The 13,651-nt window shown below is 29.3% G+C and overlaps 1 protein-coding gene across 3 annotated transcripts in view; it reads right to left on the bottom strand.

Annotated features, from left to right (window-relative positions):
• Positions 1-8,777: 8,777 nt before the first annotated feature.
• The window catches only part of LOC130451226 (lysine-specific demethylase 6A), a 109,472-nt gene continuing 104,598 nt past the window's right edge, over positions 8,778-13,651 (bottom strand). For all 3 annotated transcript variants that reach the window (XM_056790110.1, XM_056790111.1, XM_056790112.1), the window contains 7 exons: positions 12,951-13,182; positions 12,338-12,773; positions 12,043-12,185; positions 11,813-11,975; positions 11,097-11,563; positions 10,803-10,929; positions 8,778-9,442 (listed from right to left, as the gene is read on the bottom strand). In XM_056790110.1, coding sequence (XP_056646088.1) covers positions 9,236-9,442; positions 10,803-10,929; positions 11,097-11,563; positions 11,813-11,975; positions 12,043-12,185; positions 12,338-12,773; positions 12,951-13,182 — 1,775 coding nt within the window. In that variant the 3' untranslated portion in view covers positions 8,778-9,235. The remainder of the gene's footprint in view (positions 9,443-10,802; positions 10,930-11,096; positions 11,564-11,812; positions 11,976-12,042; positions 12,186-12,337; positions 12,774-12,950; positions 13,183-13,651) is intronic.

The following is a 13,651-nucleotide window of genomic DNA, read 5'->3' on the forward strand; positions in this document are numbered from 1 at the left end:
CTTTAAATACGAACGTCTTTTTGTTGAATTGGAAATATTGTAAGAGAAAAAATGTGATCTTAGTTCAAAACACAAGTGGTTTGCTTTGAATAACCTGGAGAAGGAAGACATGATCATTCTCAACGCTTGGAATAGTATTTCTGACTCTTACGATCAGCTGAAAAAGCTCGCGTTTGCCGTTCCTTTCCTTTTAGGTTCGATATTTTTTAAGCATGAAAATTATCAAGAGTAAACTCAGAAGTCGTCTTATTGATGAGAACTTGGAATCATGCCATTAAAAACAACAATATTCAAACCTGACTTACTCAAACTTTCTACGGAGATACAAGCACATTGTTCTCATTAATATATATTTATTAAGTATGAAATTCAGTCTTATTCAGTGTGATAAAGTTAACTTAATAAGTAGATTTGGCTCAGATTTTTTTAAGTTGTTGTAATGCTCATATTTTGCTTTTTGGCTAATAAATTTTCCGACCACTAGGTTACACACCACCAAATTTGTATATTTTAAGATGGTTACGTTTTATGTTCTCTAATCAACGAATCCTTTGAAAAGGAGCTTTCCCCTAGCTGTCTAAAGACAGCTTTAATTTTTCACCTGCACAAAGGTGGCGAGAAAAATAACACTACTAACTATCGTCCTATTACATTATTACAATCCTATCGAAGATAATTGAATGAATGAACATAAAATCTTGATAGTTCAACAGTTTGGTTTCATACCTAATAAATGCACTAATGACGCTGTTTTCTATTCTCCTGAAATATATACTTCAATTAACAATAAATTTTATACGGCTTCGGCTTTTTAAGATTTCGCTAAGGCCTACGATTGTGTAGATCATGAAATTCTGATTAACAAACTAGAGTATTATAGCGTTCGAGGTGTTCCCTTTAAATGGTTTGTATCTTACCTTGAATGTCGAAAACAATTGGTACACGCTTATGGTAAAGTTTCAAGTAAATTGCCAGTTGGCAGTGATGTACCTCAGGGTTCAGTTTTGAGTCCACTTCTATTATTGGTATTCATTAATGATGTCACAGACTTATTGATTAATGGTAGATTCACTTTATTGGCGGATGGAACCAGTGTAACCTGAAGTGGTCCAGATATAGAAGCTTAACATCCTAACATGGGCAAAGATCTAATTACTGTTAAGTTCTGGTCTGATGGAAACGGTCTCTGTTGAAACACTGAGAAAACTTTAGTTTCATCCTATAAAGGAACTTTACCAGCTCTAAAACTCAACAGTGACTTCAATGGTTTGTACATGTGAAAAACTTGGAAAAAAATTATCCTTTGCTTGTTTTGTCATTAAATATGTGTCTGAACAGCTCGATTCTCGTATTGCTTTAACAAGTTACTACTGGTTGCTCGAATCGCATCTTCGATGGTTTGGTTTTCTGGGGGTCTTGTAGTTTGCAACTCTTCGATTCTATTTTCAATTTACAAAAAAGAGCTATACGTTATATTTATGGTTTGAGTAATAGAACACATTGCGAATTCTATTTTAAAAAACACAAAATTTTAATTCTCCCCGCTCTCATTTTGGAATCCGGTTGTTTGGTTTGCAAACACTTTCACAACTCAATGAGAGACCCACCCATACCTACTCTATTAGAAGAAAAAATTTGGATTTTTACTTAACTATACTTCTGATACATTTAATAAGTTCCGAAGATTGGCAAAGGCATTTCTGCTTGAAAGACACTATTATTCTATGCAGAATTCTACAATTTACCATCAACTCAAAAGACTGGCATAATACAATTTAGTGTTAAGTAAGATATTATATGTATTATAATTACTATTATTAAGCCAAATTGTTATTTTATATTATCTAATATAAAATTGTAAAATTTTCTAATGACAATAAAGCTTATATCTCTCTCTAACAAGCATTCTGGTCCGTCAAAATTTTGTTTATCGCTCCTTCCTACTTCCTTTACTTTTAATTTTATTATTAGAACATTGCAGCAGTGTATCTTTTGCTGCAGTAAATCCAGGGGCAGACTTTTCGCATTTAGAAATAAATCTCTTGTTTGGAATTCTCTTCCAAAACAGTGCAGTTTCGCCTGTATTAAATACTTGCTCAAATTTGTATCCTCTATCAGCTAGTAGATGACATACTTTTATTACACTAGCGCCACGATTGGTAAGTGACAGAACAAAATTTGTATTGCCGAAATTTACATGCAAGTTGACCTTCTTATTGGGCATATTTTGGGGTCTTGAACGTGTTTGTCGTGAGTGCTTAGTGGAATACACCAAATATGACATAACCCAATAAAATGACAGTTAACGGGATCCTAATCACTTTACGATCTTGATCTGATTAACCCGATTATAGTTTCGGAAAAATCCTATTAGTATGAATAATTTTATTATAGTTGGTTTATGACCGTTGCTTTAAACAATTAAACGAGTTCTATATTACCTATTTTAATTTTTTTGCCTCAAATTTTCTTGCGTGGAATTTAATCTAAACAATAATAAAAGTTATTTCAGCTGTCAAGTGTCAATTTTCCCAACGTTAAAAATTTTTCAAAACTACTATTTTTTTAATTAAAAACAGGATTATACAATTCACAAAGACATGTCTTTTCTAAATGAATAAACTTGCAGCCCATCCCTTATTGTATATGATTACATTCTTATCCAAGACACACTATATACACGAGATTCAAACGAAATTATTATAAATTGAAGCATTCTATTTTTATAGGAAAATTTGTCTTCACATACTTTATAATGAATAACTAACAATTTAATCAATTGGAATGAAAGTTGCGTTATTCAATACTCTGTTTTTCAACACATTATATTTTTATATATGAATAATTAGGTCACTTACCTTTTCTTGGCCATTCAAAGTCTGCATAATTCGTCAAGACATGATCAACAAATATGGTAGCCAATTACACTAGCACACTAAGATCTGATTAGTTTTTCTGGTCGTACTTCAGTTGTATGTTATATTTAAGCAATATTTTTGGAAGAGATTGGAAGATCATCTCATAATTAAGTGCCATTTTTATGTAGTATTAAGAGCTAAAATTGCCGTTATAGAATATGTTACCAGATCTGTTTAGACTTTATAACATCAGTGTGAATATGGCATTAATTTGATGATTAATAAGCATACTTTTAAATTTTTACTATATCATTTTTTTATTCTAAGACCTTTCCATTTATGTCGTAGTAAATGAGTTTTTTTAAATTTAGATATAATTCATTTGAATTATTTATTTTATATTTCCGCAACATTTGTAGAAAAACTTACAATATTAAGAATGGGAAAGAGATTTCTAAAATCTTCTAAGTAACAGCTTAGAAATAAAATCCATTGAACTCGAGTATGTTGACTGTATAATAAAATGAACTTTTAGATGGCAACAAAGAATCAAAGAGAAGAGAGAATAAACAAAAATTACTATCAAATAATTCTTACCTTATCCATGTAGGTTCCAAAAGTAAAATATCAACAATACTATACAAAATATTTCCAAAGTGTTTCAGGTAAGGTTTGTTTTTGATCAAAAACTTTCTGCATATACATTCAGAAACACTCTGTATTTCGTCATAAATGAGATCTACTACAAAAATTCATTTAAAAATATCACAAAGTAACAAAAAACAAATCAACACCAAACATCTAGGTATTATTTTTTAAAAAATGTATTAAAAGAGAAAAGACAAAATATTTTTGTATTTTATTTTATACAAATTTTAAGGAGCAGTTTTATTGCTTTTAAACTTAGAATACAACATTCTTTTATAGACAAATCGGCGAATCACTTTTAATAGAAAAAATATTTTAAAAATTTGGGTTGTCAGATCATTATCTAAGTTGTTAATATACTTTGAGCTGAGTAAATATATTTTTCAGTCCAAATAGAATATCTTTCAACAAATAAAGCAGGAATTCTAAAAAGCTTTCATATTTGTAATTAAACAAATTTTGAAGTATGATTACTTGAGATTAAAAATAAATTGAAAGTGGAGAACCAAAAAATAAAACAGGAAAACAGCAAAACAAGCACTGATTTGACTCATAACGTGTGACAAATTGAATCTATTAACAATCTAGTAAACATATAGATTCAAAAAAGTCTCTTATTAGCCAAAAAAATCGCTTTTAGATGACAGTAGTGTTATAGTATTGAAGTACATCCAAAACACAACAATACAGTAATTTCTGTGAAATATAGTCAAATACAGGTTAACAGAAATTATATTAAATGTAAACAAATAAATAAAGGCATGTGTTCTTCATTAAATAGGCATTTTCTCCAGTAATCATTTCAAAAAAAAACTCAATCTTGCCGTTTTATCTGAGAATTCTGATTAAAAAAATCACACAATCTGACAACTTGAATTTTTATAAAATAAAACAAATTTCAACATACATAATAATTATCGTCGATTTGTTCAACAACCTAACTCCAAATGATCTTTTTCGAAAATTGTTATTGAATGGTTGCTCAGGTGCAAAGTAATAAAGAGGTATTTGATGTGAAAAACAATACTCGAATAGAGAATGAAATAACAGGGATTATAAGAAAAAGTTCTGAACAAAAAGATTTTCTTGGGTACTTGAATTGCATATTTATAATACACTTCAATAACTGAGTAACAACTAAAGGTTATACTTATTTTCGATGGTTCCGGTTGAGTACCAACAATTAATAGTTTATCTGGGTAGATTGGTATTAGTACAAATGTAGTGTTGGAAACAATTAGCCTCATTTTTGGAGTATTTCTTTTAAAGAGAGTTTCATAGAAGTTTTAGCCTTCTCTCTTATTTTGTTTCCTTAATTTGTAATTCATTACATTTCTGTTTTTGAAAATCTCGACTTGCTTCATCATATCATTCTTCTTATTCTAATCAATTTGGAAATTTCGTTTTTCTTCAGATATGTTCAATTTTATCAATTTCCTCATCAAGGAAATATATCAATTCATTTCACAATTGCAGTGTCAGTGTCTCCTTTGTCAATACTTTATCAGTTGTTGATCTCTCTGTTTTCTTAATACACTCACATTGTATTTTTATATATAGCATTAGAAATTTATGTAAATGAGATAACATTTAGACCAAATATAGGATATTTCGTAATAAAGATATACAATAGTTGTCGAAATGATTGGTGAACCCAGTTTTGTTTAGAAACAGATCATTGTCTTTTTAAATGTAACAAAATATTTAATTTCAAATTAAAAACACCAAGGTTTGAAATACATACATTAATTTTTGCTTAGTTCAATAATAAAATTTCGTTTCAGGACGGATGTTACATTGGGAATATTAAATTTTTTGTTATTACCGAGGCAGCATATTTTTCGAATTAGTACTTACTCTCCATATTCACATTTTTTACATTGTTTTGACAGTAGTTTCATTTATAAACACCAAATATAGTTAAATGGAATAAAAAAATACTCTGCACCTGAAGCAACACTTATTTTAGTCCGTGTTAACGACTATAGGAGATGAAAAGACAATTTATGCAATCTGTTAAAACAAAATTATAAATGAGATATCAATCTTTCTAATGCAACGAATATTTTAAAAAGTAAAAGTAAAAAGATATATATTACTTGATATTAGATATAAACGTATTAAGTTTGTCATAGTAATAAGAAAATTCATAAAATAGGATGTATACATATATAACATACACGTGCACTTAATAAATATTGATCAGATATTTATGACGGTAAACCTTTTTTTGCATTTGGATAATAGTCCGTCACACTAAGTGGTTGAATATTTTATGGATAAAATATTATTTTTAAATTTACGTTTGAGGTAATCTTACAAGGTTATTGTCAATTTTATGTTCATATTTTGATATTAAATGACAATGAATATAAAAATGTAAAGGACATGTAGATATCTTGATTTTTTGCTACCCGATGCAATTAATTTGATTGTAAAGAGAAATTACAAGCTGTGGTGATTCAACCAACATAGGTTCCCATAAGAAAATGCAAACGGCACAACATCCCCCAACTAGCTAGGATATCAGACCTTTTTCTAACAAGCGAATATAGTAATTATAGTGTACTTTGATGGTAATGAGGGCTATATAGGTAATTCTATTTTCCCTTTAACTTGATCTTTGTATTTATAATTACAATTATCGAATATTCTGCAGTGTTTAAAGAACTTATAAGAATACCCTAAACTATAAAAGCGGTGCTAAAAAGAAGAAAAACGAAATTGATAGAAGAAATTTATAAAACGTCAAAATTTAGTGTTAACAAGTTATATAACTAGACTTATGTTAAAATCCTTGATTTATGGAATAATAATGGAAACCCCAGTGTGTTACAATATGAAGTATATATCAACATTTAACAAAAATTATCACATACTACTGATAATACTATATATAGATAATTTGTTTTATTAAGTAGTTAATCAGAAGATAAAAATCAAATAAGAATCTATTTTTTGCAAAAATGAATAGTTTGTTCACATATTTAATCTGAATAATAAAAACTAGACTATGATAATTTTCAGTCCGAAATATTTTTCAATTTATCACATTCATATGTGATCCTTAGTCAAAATATTGGGATGTATCTTAGCACTCTTGGAAATCTGTTGCAGATTTGCATAAATATATCTTTTTATCCTCAATATACAAAGATAAACGAAAGTATCGCCAAAACATATTACATCAAAAAGACAGTCTTACATAATGACCTCAATTCAGTCACAATCGGTATTTTCCTACTTATAAATATGAACGGTTCGTTAAATTATCATGCAATAAATAATATTTTCCATTACGGAAAGTGAATCGTATCACACAACTGATAGAACATGATCATTTATTTCAATTTAAATACTAGAAGATGAAAAAAATAAATAACATGAAAACTTATCTTGTATAGTGTTTTTAGGTAATGTCAATTTATCTTGTACATTTTCAATTTCACCTTAATTAATTTGTTGGAATTTTGATGAATTTTATCTTCCTTTTCTATTGAACTTCAATAGCTCCACTATATATTGAATCATGATGAACTGGGTATTTTTTTTCATTGATAAAAAGTCTTCTCTCTAGTATGACTTGTATTCCAAAGATTCGACATGTTCCTCTTTACTTGTCCTGCACTCTCCACACATATTTTAGTTCAGATTAATTCAAAACTAATTTAAAATATGATGGAGTTAGTAAGAAAGTGTTAACTTTTGAAATGATCAATTCAATTTCCTTTTGTGGATATATATAATCTCGAAGATAAGCAAAGAAGGTAAGGAATAAAGATTGCTAAAATTTCTTAGACAAATTACAAAACATTTTCAACTAGCAATGAATCAGATATCATCACTAAAACTTCGTATACAAAGTGAGTCAACAAAAGAAAAGATACCTTTTAATTATGAAATAGTTAAGGCTACACAAAAATACTGTTATATGTACAGGGACACACATGTTTCAGGAAACTACATATTATTAAATTGATTTTCGCGATACTGCGTATGTTTTACCTTATTTAGATAAGTAGTTAGTTCCTCATTAAAATCGTTTAAAAATTTTATGTTATAGAATTAGATTTTTCACTAGTATTGAAATTACTGAACTATTTGTACTTTAATTTTACCCGATTACTTATAGTAGACTTACCCAAATCCTAATAGTAAAAATACGGCATAGATTTTCTCGACTTTTATAACTATTTTACTTTTAATTTTTTGATATATAAAACTCTGCTACAGACAACTCTAATGAACGATGATTCAGGATGTTCTACAGGATTCAGATAGAATTAAATCATATATTTCTATCAAAATATTTTAAACTGATATATTTTCTGAGAATTTTCATTACTGAGGAACATGTTTAAAAATTAAAAGATTCAACTAAAAACAAGAAAAGGAATCAATTGTAGAAATTAAAGCAGTTCAAGTTTTTCCACAGGGAACTTCAAGGAGGCGCCCAGGGCGCGAATAAATGTACATTTTTATATATATCGATATCAGATCCAAGAGTCCCTACCGCTAATGGCGAGAGAAGTTCAAGATCCTTTTTTATGCAGAGCTAAAATTGGCACAGGTCATACTGGTTTCCAGTAATGTAATTACAACAAATGACTGTAAAAATTATAATCATAAAAATATTGTTTGACAAATTTGCTGTTATACGCTTTGTTTTTGAATACAAATGGAATACAATCACGGTACCATAAGATTTATTTTAATTGATAAAAAATTCTCCAGGTGGTTAGAATGGGTCGTCTTGATTGATTGTAAAATGCTATTTTGCTGTGTTTTCAATACTTTCTCATCGGTTTTGTTTCATATATAATTTTCATTTTAGTGTGGTTGTGGAGAGAAAGTTTAATGATTACAATAATCAAAGAATTTATAAAAGTTTCCTTAAAATCGGTCTACCTAAATCCTGTATATTCACTGTGTGACTACTATTCATAAAATTACGAAGGGCTAAAGTACACTATAAGGCACCTTTTGTGGTTGAGCCGCTTTAGCAAATCGTCTTGTAGAGCTGTTTTCGACTTTAAAATTCTAATGCAAGAACTAAAAATAAAGGGAGACACGTGAAGCAAAACCTGGTTTCAATTGAAAAATATTCGTAATATGGATATAAAATCTGATTATGCCTAAAATAACCATATATCTAGCAAGTAGCAAGAATAAATCATAAAGACCTTATATGGAACTGTAACTTTAATAGTTAACTTTCAAGTAATCAACACATTCTCAAAATTGGAAATCATATGGATCAATCGTGATGTGAAAAAAAAAACAAAATTTAAAATTAATTTTATCTAATTAAAATAATACCATTATAGAGGTTTTCTAGATCGGTTAAGTGATTTTAAACTGGATTTCGCTTCGAAGATATTTTTATCAAGATTATAAAGCGATAAAATTTGTTTAAGTTTATAAGGTATTTGTTTGACCCACTTTGTATCTCAATAAAACACTTTCACTTTTTCCTAACATTTCCAACACGGACTATTATAGCATCTTATTCCAACTACATTGTCAACATCTGTGCTAATCCATAGACTATCAATCTTACATGACAAACTTATGTACATTAAAAATATGCAAAATAGTTTATTATAAATTATCACGCTTGGTTTCTTTACAAGTCATACGCTATATAACAAGCAAATATTAATATTAGAGTTGTACATCAGTTACATGTGGCAGTGATAGCTGACCTCAGCGGTCATCTAAAAAATTTACTAAGTTATTCTATACTGATCGTGAGCAGTATTCGTATTTGAATGTATAACGAAACTATTATAAACGTCACACAGTTCTTGTAACTTATATTCTTCCAGACAAACGAATCCTTCTAAATTTGGAGATTGCTTTCGCGCACAATCCATACAGTGGACTACATGCCTTTTCTCCTGCTCTCGTATGAAAAGAACATTAAATACCTCCACCTGAAATTTTTAAATATATTTATGTGAATAAGTTGTGTATATCAACAAAATGAAAATTTCTAGGACCTTTTGATATATTTATGTTCCTAAATGTTCTTGATTTTAGGTCTCTTCTATTTCAAAATTAGTTTTTTTAATAATTTTTGAAAGACAGATATTTTGATATTTGATATTTTGAAAAAAAGTGGAAACGTCAATTTTTATCTGTCTTTAAAAAATTATTAATAAAACTAATTTTAAAACAGAAGAAACAAGAACATTTAGAAACATGAAATGAAAATTTATTCTACCAAATATTAATGATCTCAATTAACTTCATTAAAATCTACTACTGTAAGTTTTAATTCAACTTTACCATAATGTAATGGGAAAGTTTCATTGGAGGAGTTCTGCTTTTCCTGATCAGATTTAAAGTTAAAGTACCATAAGCTGAGATAACTTATTTTTAAAATGATTTGTCTGTTCAATTCAATTAATTATAATAATAATAATATTAATAATAATAATAATAATAAATCGTCTTTATTGGTCTGATATGTATACACAATACAATTTACAAAGTATACAATATACAGACATCAAGCAACAGGAGTGACGATATTTAATATATATGTTATTCTTTCACCTAACCACTTCCAGCTGCTTGTCTATGCAGAAGAACTTTATACATTATCAACTATAAACTATTAAATAATTACAAAAACCCTAAAAAAGATAAACTTATTTACATATTTGCTTATTAAACAAAACTGCTCTGTACTTAGATATAAAAGAATTTATGCCACATAATTTAAGGTCCTTGTGGAGAGTATTATAACCTTGAACAGCTAAACACGTGAAACTTCTTTAAAAACCGCATATTTATGCCGAGGCATAGTCAACAGATTTTTATTCCTCACATGTACATTATGTATTTTTGCTGGGAAAACTTTTTCTCTCAAATAAACAGGTGTCGAATGCTTTAACACTTAGAAAAACACATAAAATGAAGATTCACAATATTCGACATTTTTAACCAATTTAATTCATTAATTTTGACCGAAATATGGTTATAATTTCTTCGCTTAAAAATAAATCTACAACACAGGTTTTGTACATATTGCACACGATTTTGTTAAGTTTTGATTTTCCCCTCCTCGCTCTTTTTGTGAAAAAAATAGTAAAGTTGACCGCAAATACAGTTAAACAGATAATTTTTCATTTAACTTATCACAATATTCTATTGAAATTCATACTGGTAGATTTGAATTCAGTTGGTTAGATATTTTACACTAATATTCATATGTTCTGTAAAATATTTTTCCATGCAACAATTCTATAGATTGAAGGTGGTTTCGAATAATAATGAAATAAAATTTACCTCACATTGACCACAATAATGAGATGCTTCATTTTTTCCTCTCCCATGAAATTTGATTTCCACGCCTTTATGTTTTACGAATTCTAATATCCTACAACACTTGACGAGCGTCCTTAGAATACAATTTCTAAAAAAAAAATAAAACTGTAACATTAAAGAAGCTGAATAAATATCAATAGTAGATGACCAATTCATTTTGACTAAACCTAGATGGTTTCAATTTATATTTTACTAGAAAAAAATCTTACTATTATACTACATACATTATTATTGTTGAAAGGAAAAAACACTTACTTTATAAGTTCGAACAGCTTTCTGTCAGAAACCTTTATATTTCTGGCTAGGTTCCAAGAAAGATGCAACATAGGCACAATGGATTTGAAACTCTGTAGTTTGTTCCATTCGTACCTCTCTATTGCTAGTTGGTACTGTCTTGCAGTCAATGGTCCCACATTCCAGGCTATATTATTACACCAGCCTACAGCTTGCACCCAATGAACACAACCAGCATTTACCCAAACCAAATCTCCTGGTCGCTGAAGAAATCGATACACTGGTATATTTGCATGGTATAAATCTTCTAGTATAGGCCACCATGAACCATGTAGGTAATTTATTTGGTTTTTCTCACAAAGAGCAAATACTGAGCCCCAATACGCATCAGGAACTGCAAACCATTCACAATCACCTGGTCCTATATTAATGTTTATTGAACAGAAGTTGTTATTTTCTTGATGGCCAGGAGTTCGACTACCAGGTACCTAAGAGGTTCAAATTATCATTATTTTTGAAGACAAGTGAATAAATGTCAGATACAAAATTATCTATTTATCGTTAAGAATTGTCTATGACAAACATTTTTGAAATTATTAATTATTGGAATATTGTCAACATATTTCTTATCAATTATCCCATTATGAAATACAAAAATAAACAATTAGTTGTAAGGATGCATGAAAATCATTCTTGACATTTCACTTTACAGGAACAACTTATTAATCATCAATTACCTTCATGTATAATTGCACTGTATTCATCCCTAGAATAACATGTCCAACGTGTGAGAGCATGTTTGCAGCTGACACAACTCTCGCAAAAGCTGGTAGTTTCATAAGTTCTTGTAACTGTGGTCTCCATTTTCGCTCATCTGATAAATCTACATTTGTACCAAACCTGAAATCAGACAAAATTAGCATACAATTGTTAACAATGTAAATTGATGTAAAGATGAAACACTTACTTCAGCGTTTTCTGTTCTTTGCAGTTCTTCAAAGCTGGACACGGAGGTGTATTAGGAAGCACTTTTCTTCTTTTTGTTCCACAAGGGGTTGAATCCTTCGAATCGGAGTCTGACAAACCACTCGTTGCTTTTTCACGCTCTTCCTGAAAATAAAATGTAAATGAACATGTGAATTAAAAGGGAAGAAAAAAATTTATTGTTGCAGAAGTACAGAATAAAAGCAAACCTCTGATATGAAACACAATAATTTTACAATTGCATCGATAAAAGATTTAATATTGAAATAATTATTTACCCTTAAACTTTCTTTGAAGCTAGAAGCCTGGTACTGTGCGTATCTTGCAATAGTTGTATGTGATCTATGAGATATACATGCCCAAACTTTTCGTCCGGTTTGTGGATCCCAATTTTCATCAGACGGTTGCTGTATTTGTGTTCTTACTTCCACACTATGATCAGGATTGGCTTCAACTAAAGTTTTTGTAGAAAATAAACCTAAATCCAACTTTAAAGCAGACGCCAAGCCTCTTATCACAGCTATCGGATGTTTCAGACAAAACTCTTGTAATTGGGGACTGAAAGCATGCTTTTTATTTTCAAGATATACTGATGGAGTAGGCGGTAGTAGCTGTTGATGGTTTAGTTTGATAGAAGGTGGATCCGGCGGAGAAGGTGGCGGAGCTGTATCTGAGATTATTGAGTGATTAATATTACCATTAACTACTTCACCCCTGAAATAGAAAGAATAAATTTGTATTATTTTCATAAAAGTATTTAATTGCAAAACAAAAAAAACATAGCGAGTGATGATACTTTTAATTTTTGTTTTATAATATCCTTTTTTTAATTAGATGTATCAAAATTAAGAGTATTGAATTATAAATTGAAAAATTTACTGTTTTACTCACTTGCATAGCTTTACTATCGTTTGGGCGTCCATATCAATGTGATAATCAATGTCAGACTTTTTCTCTAAGGAATGAAGTGAATCAAACTCCCAAGGTGGTTCTGACTTTACATTTGATGTACTGTCACGAATAGGTGATTTAATTTTTCTTTTCACTTCGTGAAGTGTTTCTTGTTTTGGTACAATATTTGAAGGTGAGAAGGGTCCTGATGATAACGTGTTTGAAACATTACCTAAAAATGTAAATTATATTCATATTAAAAACACAATAAAATGGAATATATTTGTATGTTGTAATTATAGCTCTATTAACGAGCAATGATCTGAGACATCTGTATAATATTAATTATTGGAAAATTACATTAGAAATACGAGGTGACCTCCAATTCTCTGTATTAATTTCTAGGGCTAATAGTGGCTCCAAAAATAAGGGTACTTCTTTATATACATTTTTTATAAAATCATGGGAAAGATACCTTTTAGAGAAATTAATTGAAAATTTCATTCTTACAAATATCAACCCATCGATGTTGATTATGGAGTTCATATTTTGGGGGTGGCTTACAAACATAAGGATGATTAATTCCATGTCACTAACTACCCCATCCCATATGAATACAGAGTAGTTATGGACGGTAAGTAGAGGTTGTTACTTCAAGTTTTGCTAAAATTATTTGAAGAAATTATTTCAAAAATTTTTTA

This window comes from Diorhabda sublineata, chromosome X (assembly GCF_026230105.1).
Source record: "Diorhabda sublineata isolate icDioSubl1.1 chromosome X, icDioSubl1.1, whole genome shotgun sequence".
Classification (NCBI taxonomy): Eukaryota; Metazoa; Arthropoda; class Insecta; order Coleoptera; family Chrysomelidae; genus Diorhabda; species Diorhabda sublineata.